At 63.0% G+C, this 22496-nt stretch overlaps 1 protein-coding gene and 2 long non-coding RNA genes across 3 annotated transcripts in view; all 3 read right to left on the reverse strand.

The window, feature by feature from the left end:
* The window catches only part of LOC308611406 (putative GTP-binding protein 6), a 110401-nt gene extending 104170 nt beyond the window's left edge, over positions 1–6231 (reverse strand). Inside the window, exons 1-7 of the mRNA XM_081260202.1 lie at positions 6151–6231; positions 5893–6023; positions 5496–5566; positions 4486–4644; positions 3774–3861; positions 2873–3081; positions 1718–2362 (exon numbers count right to left, since the gene is read on the reverse strand). Of these exons, the coding sequence (XP_081116328.1) occupies positions 1718–2362; positions 2873–3081; positions 3774–3861; positions 4486–4644; positions 5496–5566; positions 5893–6023; positions 6151–6168 (1321 nt within the window). The 5' untranslated portion in view covers positions 6169–6231. The remainder of the gene's footprint in view (positions 1–1717; positions 2363–2872; positions 3082–3773; positions 3862–4485; positions 4645–5495; positions 5567–5892; positions 6024–6150) is intronic.
* A 1446-nt stretch (positions 6232–7677) lies between these two features.
* LOC308611407 lies at positions 7678–9015 on the reverse strand. Its single transcript, XR_014014893.1, has 3 exons — positions 8796–9015; positions 8506–8608; positions 7678–8114 (listed from the first exon to the last, which is right to left on the reverse strand). It is a non-coding gene; the product is annotated as an uncharacterized lncRNA (long non-coding RNA).
* A 10098-nt stretch (positions 9016–19113) lies between these two features.
* LOC308611408 lies at positions 19114–21945 on the reverse strand. The gene is made up of 3 exons (XR_014014894.1): positions 21726–21945; positions 21436–21538; positions 19114–21044 (listed from the first exon to the last, which is right to left on the reverse strand). It is a non-coding gene; the product is annotated as an uncharacterized lncRNA (long non-coding RNA).
* Between the last annotated feature and the right edge of the window lie 551 nt (positions 21946–22496).

Consider the following 22496-nt stretch of genomic DNA (forward strand, 5'->3'; position numbering starts at 1 on the left):
ATGTAAACCGTGGACTTGGGGTGACGACGTTATGTCAACATAGGCTCGTCAGCTATAACAAATTCACCGTCTGGCGGGGATGCTGAAAACGGCAGAGGCCATCCATTGGTGAGGGCACTGAGTATATGTGAAAAATCTGCATACGTTCCTCTCAATTTTGCTGTGAAACTAAAAGCACCCTAAACAAAAGTTTTTAAGAAAAAAAAGGAATGAAGCACTGACACAGGCTACGACATCCGTCTGCCTCAGAAACGTGGCGCTCAGTGAGAGAAGCCAGACACACAAGGCCACGTATCACTCACGTGAAATGTCCACGACAGGCAAATCCACGGGGCCAGAAGGCCGATTCCCGGTTCCCAGGGGTTGGGTGCGGGAGAAGCAGGGGGGAGGCCTGCTACTGAGGGCACAGGGTCTCCTTCCGGGGAGATGAGCACGTTGTGGAACCAGACACAGGTGGTGGCTGCACAAGGCTGTGAACGTACTAGTTGCCTCCGAGTGGTACCCTTCAAAGCGGTTCATCTTACGCTCTGCGAACTGTATCTCAATAAAGGTCTAAGAGGAGGAAAGGAATACGGAGAATGCCACCCCTCCCCCGCAACTGGGTCACTGCTCTGCTCAAACCCAGAAGACCTGTGATGACCTGACTCCTCGCATGGCTGCACCACTGCAGTGACTTGCCTCTGACAGCCCCGAAACAGCCGAGGAGCGGCGGTCCCAGGAGGGCCCAGGACGTGCTCGCTCAGGAGCCCTAACCCTGGACACTGTCCCTGTTCATCCGTGGGGTCCGTCTCCCCAGGCCATCCAGGACCACCCTGGTGAGACGGCCCCGTCCCCGCCCCCCTCCGTCCGCCTTCCCGCTGGGTTCTGAACACAGCACTCAGGTCAGGCGGCGGGCTCCTGCCCGGCGTGTCTGCTGTCCCCCCAGCCCCACCGGAGCGGGTACAGTGGGGTTGCTGATGGCCGAGGGCCATGGAGGCAGGTCCCAGGCGTCTCAGGGGCTCAGCCGGGCTCACGGTTTCTGCTACAAAGGGCCTGTGAACACGCCTGTGCACAACCTTTGGGCGCAGTACTCAGTGGTACACAGTGAAAGCGGGTCAATAAAGGCTTAAAGCTGAGGGACACACCCCGTGCAAACCGGCGTTAGTTGTTGGATTCTCTTCCTTTACAGATGGGGATGCTGCGCGCGGCAGCAGGGCCGAGCGACAACCTGGGGCGCGTCCGAAAGGGGAAGGGGCCCCGGACCCGCTGTGTGCACGGGGGAAGGCGCCCCAGCCCAGAATTAGCATTTCCAGGCCCGCTGCAGGGATGCGGCTCCCGGGAGCGGGTCGGGTGGGGGCGGCCCAGCCTCCGAGTCCCCGCCCCCATAAGCCCGGCCCTAGGGGTCCCAGCCCTCGGAGTCACGCCGCCATAAGCCCCACCCCTTCAACCCGGCCACTCAGGAGCCCCGCCCCCGACGTCCCCGCTCTACGAGCTCCAGCTCTCGGAGCCCCGCTCCCTGAAGCCCTGCCCTATGGGCTCCAGCCCTCAGAGTCACGCCCCCCAACACCACGCCCCTTCAGTCCGGCCAATCAGAAGTCCCGCCCTTCGGCGTCTCTGCCCAGAGCGCCAGACCTCGAAACCCGCCCCCGGCGTCCCCGCCCTTTAAGTTCCGAGACTTGGCCCTCTTCATGACTCCCACCCCCACCCCCACCGAGTCCACGGCCACAGTCCCGGTCACCTCGGGTCCCCTGCGGCTTCCCGGGTCCCCACTTGACGTCAGGGTGAAGCAAGCACACGCGCTGGGCTCCCGCCGGCAGCAAAGGGTCCCTCCTCAGCAGCTCCTCCTCCTCCGCTTCCTCAGCCTCCTCCTTTCCTCCAGTCCGACTTCTCCGGCCACCTGCATGTGGGCCCCGCCCCCCACCCCCTCGCCCCTCCGGGCCCCCCAGGCCCCCGCGGAAGGCGGCGAGCGCGCGCTCGGGGCAGGGTGGCAGCGGCGGCGCGGCCCTCGGAGCCCCGCAGCCACGAACGACGCGAAAGAGCCAGGACCCCGGGCGGACAGCGGCTCGCAGGGCGCACATACCGCAAGCGCTCCTACGCCACGGGCGGGGCCTCGGGAGCGTGCTCTCGTGCAGTTGCCCATTGGCCGCCCGGGTCACGTGCTCGCAGACGCCTGATTGGTGCGCGCGGTCCGGGCCGGGAGGCCAGTCTGGGACGCCGCAGCCTGGGGATATGCTTTTCTCTGCCGCGGGTGGTCGAGGCGACCTCCCAAGGCAGGTGGTGCCGGAGCAGGGCCCGGCCGGGCACCCAACCCGGTGGGCGCTCCCCCACGCTCGCCACCTCTCCGCGCCCCGGTCAGGCCTCCGCGCAGGGTCCGGGTCCGGTCCTGGGGATCAGTTCCATCTGGGGATCAGTTCCGGAACCCTGAACTCTGCCTTGGTGGATCCGAGTGTGGCTCCAGGGGTCCCAGACCCTGCCTTGGTGGAAGTCCGAGGGCGGCCCCGGGAGTCCCAAACGCTGCCTTAATGGTCCGAGTGCAGCCCTGGGGTCCCAGGTCCTGCCTTAGGGTTGCCGCGCTGAGGAGACCCTGTCCCATGATGCTGTGATGAGGGGACCCTTCCCAGTGATGCTGTGATGAAGGGACTCTGTCCCTTGATACAGTGATGAGGGGACCCTGCCCCGTGATGCTGCGATGAGGGAACCCTGCCCCATGATGTTGTGATTAGGGGACCCTGTCTCTTGATGCTGTGATTAGGGGACCCTGTCCGTTGATGATGTGACGAGGGGACCCTTTCCCTAGATGTTGTAATGAGGGGACCCTGGCCCGTGATGTTGGGATGAGGGGACCTGCCTCCCGTTTCTGGGTATTTGAGGCGACCTGGCCCTCCACACTCACCGAGTGGCGCACATCCTCCAGGGTCGCCGAGAAGGACTCGACCAGGCTGTGGGGCAGCTGCGAGAGGAAGCCAATGGTGTCCACGTAGATGACGGTCACCCGGGAGGGCAGCCACCCCGCGTGCGCTGTGACGTCCAGCGTGGCAAACAGCTGGTCCCGGGGCTGGATGGCAGCGTCCCCCGTCAGCGCCATGATCAACGTGGTCTTTCCTGCACGTGGGGCACAAGGGGACCGTGCGTGTCAGACCCCTCTGGTCCCCCAGTGAGCACTGTGGACCTCGGGGCTGCCCCACGCTGACCACATGCCGCTGGAGGGTGGGCAGGGGCAGGAGGTCTGTGCGCTGGGAACTCTGTGCAGGACCCGTGGGACGCTGCGCGGGCTGTGCGTGGACTGAGCTGCCGCGGTCTAGGCTTCAGGGTAAAGTGGACCGGGGCCAGGGCAAGCGTGCTGGTGTACAAGGGAGAGACGGCGTAGACACAGACAGTGGTGACGTGCATGTGAGGTGGGCAGGCGTCCACACAGGCGGAGGGATGGTACCGTGGAGTAACCGAGCTGTGGTGTGATGTCTGTGTAGACGAGGGGATGGTGGAGTAGGGGGTGCACTGTGTGCAGATAGGTAGTGAGGGTGTAGACAGTGCTGTGTGTACCTGAGGGGCCCTAGAGCACCCGCCTCCACAGCCTTTCCTGACAACGTGGACACTGTCCACTGAGCCCAGGCTCAGGGGCACCAGCAGTAACCGTCCAGCCCAGGGACACGCCCTGGCTACGCCTGGTCCACCAGGAGGTGGTGACGGGTCCTGCCATCGAGTCACTGGAGGGCGGGGCGCAGCCTGGACGCCGCTGCTCAGTGAAGGGCCCCGAACTCCCGGCCGGTGAGAGTCGGGACCAAGCGGACACTCACTGGATGCTCTGACAGTTAGAGGACACGCCGCCCTCTGAGGATGCGGCCAGGAGGGGCCGTCGGGGTTTCCCGGCATGGGTGATTTTACCTGTAGACATTTATGACTTTTCAAGCCTGCATGCCCCACAGCTTCCTGTGCACGTCTGTGGGACATTCCCTCCCTCCTCTGGACGCAGACCGTGAGCGCCTGATACAGGGACGGGCCCGGCATGGCGGTGCTTCCCGAGCACGTGGCGGGGCGGGGCCTCAGGGCAGCCCAGCGAGCGCTGTGCACTGAGTCCCCGCAGTGCAGGGAACTGGGTGCTTTCCCCTTATCTCAGGGCACCGGGGACCCTACAGGACGCCCTGCACTCTGTCCCCCACGGGGAGTCCACTTGATGTGCTCGTGCAGACAAAGCTGAGAACAGACTGTGAGGTCTTCCTCGATGACACCTGAATCACTCTGATCCCTGGAAGATCCTGCCCACTGTCAATGGACTTACAACTGTCCCCACTTCCTCGTTCTCAGAGTCTGGAGGACATCCACTGAGAGGGGCGTCAGCGCACAGCAGTCACACGGGGGCCGCGTCGCCCCCGAGACGCCCAGGGATGGGGCCCGAGTCCCATCCTCCTCACCGGGGGCTATAGCCCTCCGCGAGCACCCAGTCTCGCCGGGTCGGCAAGCGGGTTCTCCTAGCGCACCCCGCCCAGCCCCGGCGGGCCCACTCCTCACCGCAGTTTGTGTAGCCCACCACGGAGACCACAGGGATCTCCCGCCGCCTCCGCTGCAGGCCCAGGAGAAGCCTCTTCCGGCGGAGTCTGTCCAGGGCCTTCCGAATCTTCGCTTCCTTATCTTTCAGGAGGCGCTGCTGCCCCTGCAGGAAAGACTCTCCTAGAAACATGCAAGATGGCAAGATGTCAGTGGGCAGACACGAAAGGCGCAAGAGACACGGGGGTGCCTGCGGGGGACGTGGACAGGCTCCCTCTTGGGGCTGCAGGGACCCCCCTCCCCATCCCAGCCTGCTCCCCTGTACACTTGGCCCCCACACCTTCTGTCCTGAGACAGCTCTGCCCAGCGCGAGGCGGCCTGGCACTTCTGCCCTCTGAGGTCACCTGGGCTCCCCTTTACCCAGGAGGAAGAGGCCAAGGGGAGAGCCTCAGAAGGGCCCCCATGATACCCACAGCGGGCTGAGTGGTGCCCCAAAGATGTGTCCACACCCTGACCCCCAGGACCTACAAATGGGGCCTTATTAAGAAACAGGGTCTCTGCAGGTGTGATGCAGGGAAGGGTCTGAGATGAGGTCCTCCTGGAGGAGGGTGGCCCTACGTCCAATGACAGGGTCCTTCTAAGAGACAGAAGAGGAGAGACACAGAGGAGAAGCCACGTGAAGATAGAGGCAGAGACGGGAGGGACGCGGCCACGAGCCCAGGGACGCCCGGAGCCCCCAGAAGCTGGAAGGGGCGGGAAGGACCCTCCCCTGGAGCCTCCAGAAGGAACCAGCCCCTGTAACTCCTTGATCTGCTCTGCAGGACTCACGGAGGATCAATGTCTGTGGTTTTAAGGCACCGGTTCGTGGTCCTTCGTTACGGCCGCACCAGGGAAACACCTTGACACCCTCCTTTGACTGTGACCACGGACGAGGCCCCAGCAGGACCTCTGAGGGACGTCGTCCCCTTTGTAGGGGTGGTGGCCACGACAGCCCCCCTTCTGAGCTCCCGGTGACAAGACATCAGACACTGTACCTGACCCCGTGACGTTGCGGGAGTCCCGCCCTCGGCCGCCCAGGTGGGCAACGTGGTTTTTCAGGCAGGACCTGGCGTGGAAATGGGTCGGCGCAGGAGACGGGGGCACGTGCCCGTGGGAGGCTGGCACAGAGCCCTGGGTGGGGAGTGGGCATCTAGACAGGAAGAACAGGCTCGCTCGGGACCTCCCCGCCGCGTGGGCCTTCACGGGCGGGGACGCAGGGTCCCTTGCTGGGTGGCGCTCCTTGTGGGCCGCGTGCCCTGGTAGGTGTGCCGCTTGGCCACGTCCCCACTGGCCACATTCCACCCTCACCACCCTGGCAACACTCCAGGTAGGGAAAGCAAGAAGGGGTCCAAGGAGGGTTCCGTCTGCCCCGAGCCCAGGCTCTGCAGGTACCTGAGCAGGGGGAGCTCGGCCAGTGCCACCTGCAGCCGGGCCTCCTCGGTGCGGGCGCTGCAGCGGAAAATATGAAGAACCACCGTGAATCGGTCGAACACCCGCACGCCCCAGGCGGCTTCCAGTTCTTTCTAGAAGATGGAGTGCGAGGGAGGGGACCTGTGGTGACCCCAGGCCCGTGGAGACCTGTGTCCTCACGGGGACACTGACCCACTCCCTCAGCCGCCGTGGGCGGGAAACAGCGAGCTTCTGAGGTACCTTGGTGGCTGCAGCCATCCTCTCCGCATTCAGGAAGACGGCGGTGATTTCCGGGGACCCTCTGATTTTCTCTAGGAAAAGAGGCTGGCCTCTCAGAGGCCTGCATGCCCACGATGTCTGTCTGGGGACCCTGCACTTTGGCCGTGTTCGCCGGACACCCCGAGTCTCTGAGCACAGTATTTGTCAAGTGTGGGTCGGGGAGGACCGGACCGGGTCCCTCGTCAGGGGAGTAGATCTCACACACATGGGGGTCCCGTGACCCCACGGGGACTGAGTGCCCGTTAGACAACAGATGGGCGGTGAGCGCCCCCCTTGGCACGTCTCCGGCTCTGAGCTGTGAGCTAGACATGGGTTTGGGGCGGGGACGTCGGGGTCCATGGAAGGCAGGGGTCACACGCAGGACCCCCTCCGCCGGGCACTGGCAGGGCGTGGGCTGGGCTGGGCTGGGGCGCGGGGCTGGCGTGCGCCCGACTCTCACAGGTCCCGCCTGTGTCCTGGGGCCTCGTTTGAATTCTCACGCGGGCGTGGTGGCTTTTGCCGTCTCATCCAAGTTCCTGTGAGGCCCAGAGGGACGGCCATGCTTGCTCTGTTTCTGGGAGGGTGATGGGGACACGTGTGCTGGACTCACCTGTCAGGCGCTCCAAGGTCCCTCTGCCGAAGATGAGCTTCCGGTCTGGCGTTTTGGTGGGCACCACCATCGTGTCCACCACCGACCAGCCATCCAGCGTGCGCCCCAAGCCCCACGGGAGGCCAGCCCCCCATCCCGTCCCCACGCCCCCGCCCCCTGGGAGGCCACCCTCGCACAGAGTCTCAGAGCCGCGGCCCCTCTGTGGCGCCCCTGCTTCGCTGTCTGTCCCCACTCCCCGGACACCTGGGTGCTGCCGTCTCTGGGGTCACCTGACCCTCCTCAGGGCACAGCCAGGACACAGGCCAGAGGCTCGGGAGTAGGGGCCGGGCAGGGCCTGAGGCCACAGAGCAGGGTCCCCCCATTCTCTGGGCTGTGCGGGGGTCCCCATCTTCTGGGACATGGGGGGTGGGGTCTCCCCATCCTCTGGGACATAGGGGGCGGGGTCCCCCATTCTCTAGGCCAAGGGGAGGCGGAGTCTTCTTGGGTGTGACTCCCCATGGGCCCGCCAGCTCGTCCCACCTCCTCCAGCTGCTGGTCGCTCAGGTCAGCAGGTGCTTGGTCACGCCTGACCTCCGTCCTTCAGCTGCAGGTCTGACCCAGCAGTAATCCCTGCAGGTGCTGTCTCTCCCGATCCCAGGTGCCGCGGCCCCAGCTCCGTGGTGAGAGCCTGCGCGGGGGCCAGCGGCCTCCCTCCTGCTGCGCTGCACAGCTGCTCGCTTGGGGGTCTGGCACCCCGCAACCCCACCCCGAAGGCCAGGGTTAGGATTCGGTGGGGATGGAAACGGAGAAGCACTTGTGCAGGTGACAGCCCAGGGGCACAGGCACCGTAAGGCACTGAACCCTGATCCCAGGACCACAGCAGGCTTCCCCTCCCCCACACATCATCCCCTACCCACAAAGGTCCACTTACAGCAGTTCCTTTCACCTCGTGCATCACGTCCAGCTATCGAGAAAAAATTACCAGGCGCACCAAAAGGCAACCCGAAGAGACACAGCAAGCGTGAGAACCAGACGTGCCAGGGATGCTGGAATTACTGGACCAGGAATTTACAACAACTATGATGAACGTGCCAAGGGCCCTGATGGATTTAGTAGACAGCATGCAAGGACGGATGGGCAAGGCAAGCAGAGGTGGAAATCCCGAGAAAGAACCAAAAAGACCTGCTAGAGATCACAAGCGCTCTGGCAGAAATGACGAGCGCCTCTCATGGGCCTGCTGGTAGACTGGACTCGGCAGAGAAAGGATCCCGGAGTCTGAGCATATGACAACACGGAAAATTAAACACGCCTGCTCTGCAAAGACGTCATCAGCGGACTGAGAAGTTAAGCCACAGACCTGGGAGAAAATACGTGCAAAACACGCATCCATAAGCACTGGTATCCAAAATATAAAAACAATTCTTAAAGTTCAGCAATAAGGAAACAACCTACTACAACGTGGGCCAGAGGCCGTAACAGACACCTCACCAAAAAGATATACTGATGGCAAATGAGCGTGTGACAAGATGCTCCACGTCCTCTGTCATCAGGGAAATGCAAACTAAAACAGCAATGAGGCACCACCACACACCTATCAGAACAGCCGAAATCCACAATCCTGACAACACGAAATGCCGACAAGCATGTGCAGCACCCCCCCCCCACGCATCGCTGGGAGGGACGCAAGATGGTACGGCCACGTTGGAGGATGGTCTGGCAGTTTCTTACAAAGCTAAACACACGCTTACCACACAATCCGGCTCTCACTCTGATCCCTGGAAGATCCTGCCCACTGTCAACGGACTTACAACTGTCCCCACTTCGTCGTTCTCAGAGTCTGGAGGACATCCACTGAGAGGGACGTCAGCGCACAGCAGTCACACGGGGGCCGCGTCGCCCCCGAGACGCCCAGGGATGGGGCCCGAGTCCCATCCTCCTCACCGGGGGCTATAGCCCTCCGCGAGCACCCAGTCTCGCCGGGTCGGCAAGCGGGTTCTCCTAGCGCACCCCGCCCAGCCCCAGCGGGCCCACTCCTCACCGCAGTTTGTGTAGCCCACCACGGAGACCACAGGGATCTCCCGCCGCCTCCGCTGCGGGCCCAGGAGAAGCCTCTTCCGGCGGAGTCTGTCCAGGGCCTTCCGAATCTTCGCTTCCTTATCTTTCAGGAGGCGCTGCTGCCCCTGCAGGAAAGACTCTCCTAGAAACATGCAAGATGGCAAGATGTCAGTGGGCAGACACGAAAGGCGCAAGAGACACGGGGGTGCCTGCGGGGGACGTGGACAGGCTCCCTCTTGGGGCTGCAGGGACCCCCCTCCCCATCCCAGCCTGCTCCCCTGTACACTTGGCCCCCACACCTTCTGTCCTGAGACAGCTCTGCCCAGCGCGAGGCGGCCTGGCACTTCTGCCCTCTGAGGTCACCTGGGCTCCCCTTTACCCAGGAGGAAGAGGCCAAGGGGAGAGCCTCAGAAGGGCCCCCATGATACCCACAGCGGGCTGAGTGGTGCCCCAAAGATGTGTCCACACCCTGACCCCCAGGACCTACAAATGGGGCCTTATTAAGAAACAGGGTCTCTGCAGGTGTGATGCAGGGAAGGGTCTGAGATGAGGTCCTCCTGGAGGAGGGTGGCCCTACGTCCAATGACAGGGTCCTTCTAAGAGACAGAAGAGGAGAGACACAGAGGAGAAGCCACGTGAAGATAGAGGCAGAGACGGGAGGGACGCGGCCACGAGCCCAGGGACGCCCGGAGCCCCCAGAAGCTGGAAGGGGCGGGAAGGACCCTCCCCTGGAGCCTCCAGAAGGAACCAGCCCCTGTAACTCCTTGATCTGCTCTGCGGGACTCACGGAGGATCAATGTCTGTGGTTTTAAGGCACCGGTTCGTGGTCCTTCGTTACGGCCGCACCAGGGAAACACCTTGACACCCTCCTTTGACTGTGACCACGGACGAGGCCCCAGCAGGACCTCTGAGGGACGTCGTCCCCTTTGTAGGGGTGGTGGCCACGACACCCGCCCTTCTGAGCTCCCGGTGACAAGACGTCAGACACTGTACCTGACCCCGTGACGTTGCGGGAGTCCCGCCCTCGGCCGCCCAGGTGGGCAACGTGGTTTTTCAGGCAGGACCTGGCGTGGAAATGGGTCGGCGCAGGAGACGGGGGCACGTGCCCGTGGGAGGCTGGCACAGAGCCCTGGGTGGGGAGTGGGCATCTAGACAGGAAGAACAGGCTCGCTCGGGACCTCCCCGCCGCGTGGGCCTTCACGGGCGGGGACGCAGGGTCCCTTGCTGGGTGGCGCTCCTTGTGGGCCGCGTGCCCTGGTAGGTGTGCCGCTTGGCCACGTCCCCACTGGCCACATTCCACCCTCACCACCCTGGCAACACTCCAGGTAGGGAAAGCAAGAAGGGGTCCAAGGAGGGTTCCGTCTGCCCCGAGCCCAGGCTCTGCAGGTACCTGAGCAGGGGGAGCTCGGCCAGTGCCACCTGCAGCCGGGCCTCCTCGGTGCGGGCGCTGCAGCGGAAAATATTAAGAACCACCGTGAATCGGTCGAACACCCGCACGCCCCAGGCGGCTTCCACTTCTTTCTAGAAGATGGAGTGCGAGGGAGGGGACCTGTGGTGACCCCAGGCCCGTGGAGACCTGTGTCCTCACGGGGACACTGACCCACTCCCTCAGCCGCCGTGGGCGGGAAACAGCGAGCTTCTGAGGTACCTTGGTGGCTGCAGCCATCCTCTCCGCATTCAGGAAGACGGCGGTGATTTCCGGGGACCCTCTGATTTTCTCTAGGAAAAGAGGTTGGCCTCTCAGAGGCCTGCATGCCCACGATGTCTGTCTGGGGACCCTGCACTTTGGCCGTGTTCGCCGGACACCCCGAGCCTCTGAGCACAGTATTTGTCAAGTGTGGGTCGGGGAGGACCGGACCGGGTCCCTCGTCAGGGGAGTAGATCTCACACACATGGGGGTCCCGTGACCCCACGGGGACTGAGTGCCCGTTAGACAACAGATGGGCGGTGAGCGCCCCCCTTGGCACGTCTCCGGCTCTGAGCTGTGAGCTAGACATGGGTTTGGGGCGGGGACGTCGGGGTCCATGGAAGGCAGGGGTCACACGCAGGACCCCCTCCGCCGGGCACTGGCGGGGCGTGGGCTGGGCTGGGCTGGGGCGCGGGGCTGGCGTGCGCCCGACTCTCACAGGTCCCGCCTGTGTCCTGGGGCCTCGTTTGAATTCTCACGCGGGCGTGGTGGCTTTTGCCGTCTCATCCAAGTTCCTGTGAGGCCCAGAGGGACGGCCATGCTTGCTCTGTTTCTGGGAGGGTGATGGGGACACGTGTGCTGGACTCACCTGTCAGGCGCTCCAAGGTCCCTCTGCCGAAGATGAGCTTCCGGTCTGGCGTTTTGGTGGGCACCACCATCGTGTCCACCACCGACCAGCCATCCAGCGTGCGCCCCAAGCCCCACGGGAGGCCAGCCCCCCATCCCGTCCCCACGCCCCCGCCCCCTGGGAGGCCACCCTCGCACAGAGTCTCAGAGCCGCGGCCCCTCTGTGGCGCCCCTGCTTCGCTGTCTGTCCCCACTCCCCGGACACCTGGGTGCTGCCGTCTCTGGGGTCACCTGACCCTCCTCAGGGCACAGCCAGGACACAGGCCAGAGGCTCGGGAGTAGGGGCCGGGCAGGGCCTGAGGCCACAGAGCAGGGTCCCCCCATTCTCTGGGCTGTGCGGGGGTCCCCATCTTCTGGGACATGGGGGGTGGGGTCTCCCCATCCTCTGGGACATAGGGGGCGGGGTCCCCCATTCTCTAGGCCAAGGGGAGGCGGAGTCTTCTTGGGTGTGACTCCCCATGGGCCCGCCAGCTCGTCCCACCTCCTCCAGCTGCTGGTCGCTCAGGTCAGCAGGTGCTTGGTCACGCCTGACCTCCGTCCTTCAGCTGCAGGTCTGACCCAGCAGTAATCCCTGCAGGTGCTGTCTCTCCCGATCCCAGGTGCCGCGGCCCCAGCTCCGTGGTGAGAGCCTGCGCGGGGGCCAGCGGCCTCCCTCCTGCTGCGCTGCACAGCTGCTCGCTTGGGGGTCTGGCACCCCGCAACCCCACCCCGAAGGCCAGGGTTAGGATTCGGTGGGGATGGAAACGGAGAAGCACTTGTGCAGGTGACAGCCCAGGGGCACAGGCACCGTAAGGCACTGAACCCTGATCCCAGGACCACAGCAGGCTTCCCCTCCCCCACACATCAGCCCCTCCCCACAAAGGTCCACTTACAGCAGTTCCTTTCACCTCGTGCATCACGTCCAGCTATCGAGAAAAAATTACCAGGCGCACCAAAAGGCAACCCGAAGAGACACAGCAAGCGTGAGAACCAGACGTGCCAGGGATGCTGGAATTACTGGACCAGGAATTTACAACAACTATGATGAACGTGCCAAGGGCCCTGATGGATTTAGTAGACAGCATGCAAGGACGGATGGGCAAGGCAAGCAGAGGTGGAAATCCCGAGAAAGAACCAAAAAGACCTGCTAGAGATCACAAGCGCTCTGGCAGAAATGACGAGCGCCTCTCATGGGCCTGCTGGTAGACTGGACTCGGCAGAGAAAGGATCCCGGAGTCTGAGCATATGACAACACGGAAAATTAAACACGCCTGCTCTGCAAAGACGTCATCAGCGGACTGAGAAGTTAAGCCACAGACCTGGGAGAAAATACGTGCAAAACACGCATCCATAAGCACTGGTATCCAAAATATAAAAACAATTCTTAAAGTTCAGCAATAAGGAAACAACCTACTACAACGTGGGCCAGAGGCCGTAACAGACACCTCACCAAAAAGATATACTGATGGCAAATGAGCGTGTGACAAGATGCTCCACGTCCTCTGTCATCAGGGAAATGCAAACTAAAACAGCAATGAGGCACCACCACACACCTATCAGAACAGCCGGAATCCACAATCCTGACAACACGAAATGCCGACAAGCATGTGCAGCACCCCCCCCCCACGCATCGCTGGGAGGGACGCAAGATGGTACGGCCACGTTGGAGGATGGTCTGGCAGTTTCTTACAAAGCTAAACACACGCTTACCACACAATCCGGCTCTCACTCTGATCCCTGGAAGATCCTGCCCACTGTCAACGGACTTACAACTGTCCCCACTTCGTCGTTCTCAGAGTCTGGAGGACATCCACTGAGAGGGACGTCAGCGCACAGCAGTCACACGGGGGCCGCGTCGCCCCCGAGACGCCCAGGGATGGGGCCCGAGTCCCATCCTCCTCACCGGGGGCTATAGCCCTCCGCGAGCACCCAGTCTCGCCGGGTCGGCAAGCGGGTTCTCCTAGCGCACCCCGCCCAGCCCCGGCGGGCCCACTCCTCACCGCAGTTTGTGTAGCCCACCACGGAGACCACAGGGATCTCCCGCCGCCTCCGCTGCGGGCCCAGGAGAAGCCTCTTCCGGCGGAGTCTGTCCAGGGCCTTCCGAATCTTCGCTTCCTTATCTTTCAGGAGGCGCTGCTGCCCCTGCAGGAAAGACTCTCCTAGAAACATGCAAGATGGCAAGATGTCAGTGGGCAGACACGAAAGGCGCAAGAGACACGGGGGTGCCTGCGGGGGACGTGGACAGGCTCCCTCTTGGGGCTGCAGGGACCCCCCTCCCCATCCCAGCCTGCTCCCCTGTACACTTGGCCCCCACACCTTCTGTCCTGAGACAGCTCTGCCCAGCGCGAGGCGGCCTGGCACTTCTGCCCTCTGAGGTCACCTGGGCTCCCCTTTACCCAGGAGGAAGAGGCCAAGGGGAGAGCCTCAGAAGGGCCCCCATGATACCCACAGCGGGCTGAGTGGTGCCCCAAAGATGTGTCCACACCCTGACCCCCAGGACCTACAAATGGGGCCTTATTAAGAAACAGGGTCTCTGCAGGTGTGATGCAGGGAAGGGTCTGAGATGAGGCCCTCCTGGAGGAGGGTGGCCCTACGTCCAATGACAGGGTCCTTCTAAGAGACAGAAGAGGAGAGACACAGAGGAGAAGCCACGTGAAGATAGAGGCAGAGACGGGAGGGACGCGGCCACGAGCCCAGGGACGCCCGGAGCCCCCAGAAGCTGGAAGGGGCGGGAAGGACCCTCCCCTGGAGCCTCCAGAAGGAACCAGCCCCTGTAACTCCTTGATCTGCTCTGCGGGACTCACGGAGGATCAATGTCTGTGGTTTTAAGGCACCGGTTCGTGGTCCTTCGTTACGGCCGCACCAGGGAAACACCTTGACACCCTCCTTTGACTGTGACCACGGACGAGGCCCCAGCAGGACCTCTGAGGGACGTCGTCCCCTTTGTAGGGGTGGTGGCCACGACACCCGCCCTTCTGAGCTCCCGGTGACAAGACGTCAGACACTGTACCTGACCCCGTGACGTTGCGGGAGTCCCGCCCTCGGCCGCCCAGGTGGGCAACGTGGTTTTTCAGGCAGGACCTGGCGTGGAAATGGGTCGGCGCAGGAGACGGGGGCACGTGCCCGTGGGAGGCTGGCACAGAGCCCTGGGTGGGGAGTGGGCATCTAGACAGGAAGAACAGGCTCGCTCGGGACCTCCCCGCCGCGTGGGCCTTCACGGGCGGGGACGCAGGGTCCCTTGCTGGGTGGCGCTCCTTGTGGGCCGCGTGCCCTGGTAGGTGTGCCGCTTGGCCACGTCCCCACTGGCCACATTCCACCCTCACCACCCTGGCAACACTCCAGGTAGGGAAAGCAAGAAGGGGTCCAAGGAGGGTTCCGTCTGCCCCGAGCCCAGGCTCTGCAGGTACCTGAGCAGGGGGAGCTCGGCCAGTGCCACCTGCAGCCGGGCCTCCTCGGTGCGGGCGCTGCAGCGGAAAATATTAAGAACCACCGTGAATCGGTCGAACACCCGCACGCCCCAGGCGGCTTCCACTTCTTTCTAGAAGATGGAGTGCGAGGGAGGGGACCTGTGGTGACCCCAGGCCCGTGGAGACCTGTGTCCTCACGGGGACACTGACCCACTCCCTCAGCCGCCGTGGGCGGGAAACAGCGAGCTTCTGAGGTACCTTGGTGGCTGCAGCCATCCTCTCCGCATTCAGGAAGACGGCGGTGATTTCCGGGGACCCTCTGATTTTCTCTAGGAAAAGAGGTTGGCCTCTCAGAGGCCTGCATGCCCACGATGTCTGTCTGGGGACCCTGCACTTTGGCCGTGTTCGCCGGACACCCCGAGCCTCTGAGCACAGTATTTGTCAAGTGTGGGTCGGGGAGGACCGGACCGGGTCCCTCGTCAGGGGAGTAGATCTCACACACATGGGGGTCCCGTGACCCCACGGGGACTGAGTGCCCGTTAGACAACAGATGGGCGGTGAGCGCCCCCCTTGGCACGTCTCCGGCTCTGAGCTGTGAGCTAGACATGGGTTTGGGGCGGGGACGTCGGGGTCCATGGAAGGCAGGGGTCACACGCAGGACCCCCTCCGCCGGGCACTGGCGGGGCGTGGGCTGGGCTGGGCTGGGGCGCGGGGCTGGCGTGCGCCCGACTCTCACAGGTCCCGCCTGTGTCCTGGGGCCTCGTTTGAATTCTCACGCGGGCGTGGTGGCTTTTGCCGTCTCATCCAAGTTCCTGTGAGGCCCAGAGGGACGGCCATGCTTGCTCTGTTTCTGGGAGGGTGATGGGGACACGTGTGCTGGACTCACCTGTCAGGCGCTCCAAGGTCCCTCTGCCGAAGATGAGCTTCCGGTCTGGCGTTTTGGTGGGCACCACCATCGTGTCCACCACCGACCAGCCATCCAGCGTGCGCCCCAAGCCCCACGGGAGGCCAGCCCCCCATCCCGTCCCCACGCCCCCGCCCCCTGGGAGGCCACCCTCGCACAGAGTCTCAGAGCCGCGGCCCCTCTGTGGCGCCCCTGCTTCGCTGTCTGTCCCCACTCCCCGGACACCTGGGTGCTGCCGTCTCTGGGGTCACCTGACCCTCCTCAGGGCACAGCCAGGACACAGGCCAGAGGCTCGGGAGTAGGGGCCGGGCAGGGCCTGAGGCCACAGAGCAGGGTCCCCCCATTCTCTGGGCTGTGCGGGGGTCCCCATCTTCTGGGACATGGGGGGTGGGGTCTCCCCATCCTCTGGGACATAGGGGGCGGGGTCCCCCATTCTCTAGGCCAAGGGGAGGCGGAGTCTTCTTGGGTGTGACTCCCCATGGGCCCGCCAGCTCGTCCCACCTCCTCCAGCTGCTGGTCGCTCAGGTCAGCAGGTGCTTGGTCACGCCTGACCTCCGTCCTTCAGCTGCAGGTCTGACCCAGCAGTAATCCCTGCAGGTGCTGTCTCTCCCGATCCCAGGTGCCGCGGCCCCAGCTCCGTGGTGAGAGCCTGCGCGGGGGCCAGCGGCCTCCCTCCTGCTGCGCTGCACAGCTGCTCGCTTGGGGGTCTGGCACCCCGCAACCCCACCCCGAAGGCCAGGGTTAGGATTCGGTGGGGATGGAAACGGAGAAGCACTTGTGCAGGTGACAGCCCAGGGGCACAGGCACCGTAAGGCACTGAACCCTGATCCCAGGACCACAGCAGGCTTCCCCTCCCCCACACATCAGCCCCTCCCCACAAAGGTCCACTTACAGCAGTTCCTTTCACCTCGTGCATCACGTCCAGCTATCGAGAAAAAATTACCAGGCGCACCAAAAGGCAACCCGAAGAGACACAGCAAGCGTGAGAACCAGACGTGCCAGGGATGCTGGAATTACTGGACCAGGAATTTACAACAACTATGATGAACGTGCCAAGGGCCCTGATGGATTTAGTAGACAGCATGCAAGGACGGATGGGCAAGGCAAGCAGAGGTGGAAATCCCGAGAAAGAACCAAAAAGACCTGCTAGAGATCACAAGCGCTCTGGCAGAAATGACGAGCGCCTCTCATGGGCCTGCTGGTAGACTGGACTCGGCAGAGAAAGGATCCCGGAGTCTGAGCATATGACAACACGGAAAATTAAACACGCCTGCTCTGCAAAGACGTCATCAGCGGACTGAGAAGTTAAGCCACAGACCTGGGAGAAAATACGTGCAAAACACGCATCCATAAGCACTGGTATCCAAAATATAAAAACAATTCTTAAAGTTCAGCAATAAGGAAACAACCTACTACAACGTGGGCCAGAGGCCGTAACAGACACCTCACCAAAAAGATATACTGATGGCAAATGAGCGTGTGACAAGATGCTCCACGTCCTCTGTCATCAGGGAAATGCAAACTAAAACAGCAATGAGGCACCACCACACACCTATCAGAACAGCCGGAATCCACAATCCTGACAACACGAAATGCCGACAAGCATGTGCAGCACCCCCCCCCCACGCATCGCTGGGAGGGACGCAAGATGGTACGGCCACGTTGGAGGATGGTCTGGCAGTTTCTTACAAAGCTAAACACACGCTTACCACACAATCCGGCTCTCACTCTGATCCCTGGAAGATCCTGCCCACTGTCAACGGACTTACAACTGTCCCCACTTCGTCGTTCTCAGAGTCTGGAGGACATCCACTGAGAGGGACGTCAGCGCACAGCAGTCACACGGGGGCCGCGTCGCCCCCGAGACGCCCAGGGATGGGGCCCGAGTCCCATCCTCCTCACCGGGGGCTATAGCCCTCCGCGAGCACCCAGTCTCGCCGGGTCGGCAAGCGGGTTCTCCTAGCGCACCCCGCCCAGCCCCGGCGGGCCCACTCCTCACCGCAGTTTGTGTAGCCCACCACGGAGACCACAGGGATCTCCCGCCGCCTCCGCTGCGGGCCCAGGAGAAGCCTCTTCCGGCGGAGTCTGTCCAGGGCCTTCCGAATCTTCGCTTCCTTATCTTTCAGGAGGCGCTGCTGCCCCTGCAGGAAAGACTCTCCTAGAAACATGCAAGATGGCAAGATGTCAGTGGGCAGACACGAAAGGCGCAAGAGACACGGGGGTGCCTGCGGGGGACGTGGACAGGCTCCCTCTTGGGGCTGCAGGGACCCCCCTCCCCATCCCAGCCTGCTCCCCTGTACACTTGGCCCCCACACCTTCTGTCCTGAGACAGCTCTGCCCAGCGCGAGGCGGCCTGGCACTTCTGCCCTCTGAGGTCACCTGGGCTCCCCTTTACCCAGGAGGAAGAGGCCAAGGGGAGAGCCTCAGAAGGGCCCCCATGATACCCACAGCGGGCTGAGTGGTGCCCCAAAGATGTGTCCACACCCTGACCCCCAGGACCTACAAATGGGGCCTTATTAAGAAACAGGGTCTCTGCAGGTGTGATGCAGGGAAGGGTCTGAGATGAGGCCCTCCTGGAGGAGGGTGGCCCTACGTCCAATGACAGGGTCCTTCTAAGAGACAGAAGAGGAGAGACACAGAGGAGAAGCCACGTGAAGATAGAGGCAGAGACGGGAGGGACGCGGCCACGAGCCCAGGGACGCCCGGAGCCCCCAGAAGCTGGAAGGGGCGGGAAGGACCCTCCCCTGGAGCCTCCAGAAGGAACCAGCCCCTGTAACTCCTTGATCTGCTCTGCGGGACTCACGGAGGATCAATGTCTGTGGTTTTAAGGCACCGGTTCGTGGTCCTTCGTTACGGCCGCACCAGGGAAACACCTTGACACCCTCCTTTGACTGTGACCACGGACGAGGCCCCAGCAGGACCTCTGAGGGACGTCGTCCCCTTTGTAGGGGTGGTGGCCACGACACCCGCCCTTCTGAGCTCCCGGTGACAAGACGTCAGACACTGTACCTGACCCCGTGACGTTGCGGGAGTCCCGCCCTCGGCCGCCCAGGTGGGCAACGTGGTTTTTCAGGCAGGACCTGGCGTGGAAATGGGTCGGCGCAGGAGACGGGGGCACGTGCCCGTGGGAGGCTGGCACAGAGCCCTGGGTGGGGAGTGGGCATCTAGACAGGAAGAACAGGCTCGCTCGGGACCTCCCCGCCGCGTGGGCCTTCACGGGCGGGGACGCAGGGTCCCTTGCTGGGTGGCGCTCCTTGTGGGCCGCGTGCCCTGGTAGGTGTGCCGCTTGGCCACGTCCCCACTGGCCACATTCCACCCTCACCACCCTGGCAACACTCCAGGTAGGGAAAGCAAGAAGGGGTCCAAGGAGGGTTCCGTCTGCCCCGAGCCCAGGCTCTGCAGGTACCTGAGCAGGGGGAGCTCGGCCAGTGCCACCTGCAGCCGGGCCTCCTCGGTGCGGGCGCTGCAGCGGAAAATATTAAGAACCACCGTGAATCGGTCGAACACCCGCACGCCCCAGGCGGCTTCCACTTCTTTCTAGAAGATGGAGTGCGAGGGAGGGGACCTGTGGTGACCCCAGGCCCGTGGAGACCTGTGTCCTCACGGGGACACTGACCCACTCCCTCAGCCGCCGTGGGCGGGAAACAGCGAGCTTCTGAGGTACCTTGGTGGCTGCAGCCATCCTCTCCGCATTCAGGAAGACGGCGGTGATTTCCGGGGACCCTCTGATTTTCTCTAGGAAAAGAGGTTGGCCTCTCAGAGGCCTGCATGCCCACGATGTCTGTCTGGGGACCCTGCACTTTGGCCGTGTTCGCCGGACACCCCGAGCCTCTGAGCACAGTATTTGTCAAGTGTGGGTCGGGGAGGACCGGACCGGGTCCCTCGTCAGGGGAGTAGATCTCACACACATGGGGGTCCCGTGACCCCACGGGGACTGAGTGCCCGTTAGACAACAGATGGGCGGTGAGCGCCCCCCTTGGCACGTCTCCGGCTCTGAGCTGTGAGCTAGACATGGGTTTGGGGCGGGGACGTCGGGGTCCATGGAAGGCAGGGGTCACACGCAGGACCCCCTCCGCCGGGCACTGGCGGGGCGTGGGCTGGGCTGGGCTGGGGCGCGGGGCTGGCGTGCGCCCGACTCTCACAGGTCCCGCCTGTGTCCTGGGGCCTCGTTTGAATTCTCACGCGGGCGTGGTGGCTTTTGCCGTCTCATCCAAGTTCCTGTGAGGCCCAGAGGGACGGCCATGCTTGCTCTGTTTCTGGGAGGGTGATGGGGACACGTGTGCTGGACTCACCTGTCAGGCGCTCCAAGGTCCCTCTGCCGAAGATGAGCTTCCGGTCTGGCGTTTTGGTGGGCACCACCATCGTGTCCACCACCGACCAGCCATCCAGCGTGCGCCCCAAGCCCCACGGGAGGCCAGCCCCCCATCCCGTCCCCACGCCCCCGCCCCCTGGGAGGCCACCCTCGCACAGAGTCTCAGAGCCGCGGCCCCTCTGTGGCGCCCCTGCTTCGCTGTCTGTCCCCACTCCCCGGACACCTGGGTGCTGCCGTCTCTGGGGTCACCTGACCCTCCTCAGGGCACAGCCAGGACACAGGCCAGAGGCTCGGGAGTAGGGGCCGGGCAGGGCCTGAGGCCACAGAGCAGGGTCCCCCCATTCTCTGGGCTGTGCGGGGGTCCCCATCTTCTGGGACATGGGGGGTGGGGTCTCCCCATCCTCTGGGACATAGGGGGCGGGGTCCCCCATTCTCTAGGCCAAGGGGAGGCGGAGTCTTCTTGGGTGTGACTCCCCATGGGCCCGCCAGCTCGTCCCACCTCCTCCAGCTGCTGGTCGCTCAGGTCAGCAGGTGCTTGGTCACGCCTGACCTCCGTCCTTCAGCTGCAGGTCTGACCCAGCAGTAATCCCTGCAGGTGCTGTCTCTCCCGATCCCAGGTGCCGCGGCCCCAGCTCCGTGGTGAGAGCCTGCGCGGGGGCCAGCGGCCTCCCTCCTGCTGCGCTGCACAGCTGCTCGCTTGGGGGTCTGGCACCCCGCAACCCCACCCCGAAGGCCAGGGTTAGGATTCGGTGGGGATGGAAACGGAGAAGCACTTGTGCAGGTGACAGCCCAGGGGCACAGGCACCGTAAGGCACTGAACCCTGATCCCAGGACCACAGCAGGCTTCCCCTCCCCCACACATCAGCCCCTCCCCACAAAGGTCCACTTACAGCAGTTCCTTTCACCTCGTGCATCACGTCCAGCTATCGAGAAAAAATTACCAGGCGCACCAAAAGGCAACCCGAAGAGACACAGCAAGCGTGAGAACCAGACGTGCCAGGGATGCTGGAATTACTGGACCAGGAATTTACAACAACTATGATGAACGTGCCAAGGGCCCTGATGGATTTAGTAGACAGCATGCAAGGACGGATGGGCAAGGCAAGCAGAGGTGGAAATCCCGAGAAAGAACCAAAAAGACCTGCTAGAGATCACAAGCGCTCTGGCAGAAATGACGAGCGCCTCTCATGGGCCTGCTGGTAGACTGGACTCGGCAGAGAAAGGATCCCGGAGTCTGAGCATATGACAACACGGAAAATTAAACACGCCTGCTCTGCAAAGACGTCATCAGCGGACTGAGAAGTTAAGCCACAGACCTGGGAGAAAATACGTGCAAAACACGCCTCCATAAGCACTGGTATCCAAAATATAAAAACAATTCTTAAAGTTCAGCAATAAGGAAACAACCTACTACAACGTGGGCCAGAGGCCGTAACAGACACCTCACCAAAAAGATATACTGATGGCAAATGAGCGTGTGACAAGATGCTCCACGTCCTCTGTCATCAGGGAAATGCAAACTAAAACAGCAATGAGGCACCACCACACACCTATCAGAACAGCCGGAATCCACAATCCTGACAACACGAAATGCCGACAAGCATGTGCAGCACCCCCCCCCCACGCATCGCTGGGAGGGACGCAAGATGGTACGGCCACGTTGGAGGATGGTCTGGCAGTTTCTTACAAAGCTAAACACACGCTTACCACACAATCCGGCTCTCACTCTGATCCCTGGAAGATCCTGCCCACTGTCAACGGACTTACAACTGTCCCCACTTCGTCGTTCTCAGAGTCTGGAGGACATCCACTGAGAGGGACGTCAGCGCACAGCAGTCACACGGGGGCCGCGTCGCCCCCGAGACGCCCAGGGATGGGGCCCGAGTCCCATCCTCCTCACCGGGGGCTATAGCCCTCCGCGAGCACCCAGTCTCGCCGGGTCGGCAAGCGGGTTCTCCTAGCGCACCCCGCCCAGCCCCGGCGGGCCCACTCCTCACCGCAGTTTGTGTAGCCCACCACGGAGACCACAGGGATCTCCCGCCGCCTCCGCTGCGGGCCCAGGAGAAGCCTCTTCCGGCGGAGTCTGTCCAGGGCCTTCCGAATCTTCGCTTCCTTATCTTTCAGGAGGCGCTGCTGCCCCTGCAGGAAAGACTCTCCTAGAAACATGCAAGATGGCAAGATGTCAGTGGGCAGACACGAAAGGCGCAAGAGACACGGGGGTGCCTGCGGGGGACGTGGACAGGCTCCCTCTTGGGGCTGCAGGGACCCCCCTCCCCATCCCAGCCTGCTCCCCTGTACACTTGGCCCCCACACCTTCTGTCCTGAGACAGCTCTGCCCAGCGCGAGGCGGCCTGGCACTTCTGCCCTCTGAGGTCACCTGGGCTCCCCTTTACCCAGGAGGAAGAGGCCAAGGGGAGAGCCTCAGAAGGGCCCCCATGATACCCACAGCGGGCTGAGTGGTGCCCCAAAGATGTGTCCACACCCTGACCCCCAGGACCTACAAATGGGGCCTTATTAAGAAACAGGGTAGGGCCTCCCTGGTGGCGCAGTGGTTGAGAAGTCCGCCTGCCGATGCAGGGGATACGGGTTCGTGCCCCGGTCTGGGAGGATCCCACATGCCGCGGAGCGGCTGGGCCCGTGAGCCATGGCCGCTGGGCCTGCGCGTCTAGAGCCTGTGCTCCGCAACGGGAGAGGCCACAGCAGTGAGAGGCCCACATACCGCAAAAAGAAAAAAAAAAAAAAAAAAAAAAAAAAAAAAAAAAAAAAAG

This window comes from Mesoplodon bidens, assembly GCF_964165515.1.
Source record: "Mesoplodon bidens genome assembly, contig: HAP1_SCAFFOLD_696, whole genome shotgun sequence".
Classification (NCBI taxonomy): domain Eukaryota; kingdom Metazoa; phylum Chordata; class Mammalia; order Artiodactyla; family Ziphiidae; genus Mesoplodon; species Mesoplodon bidens.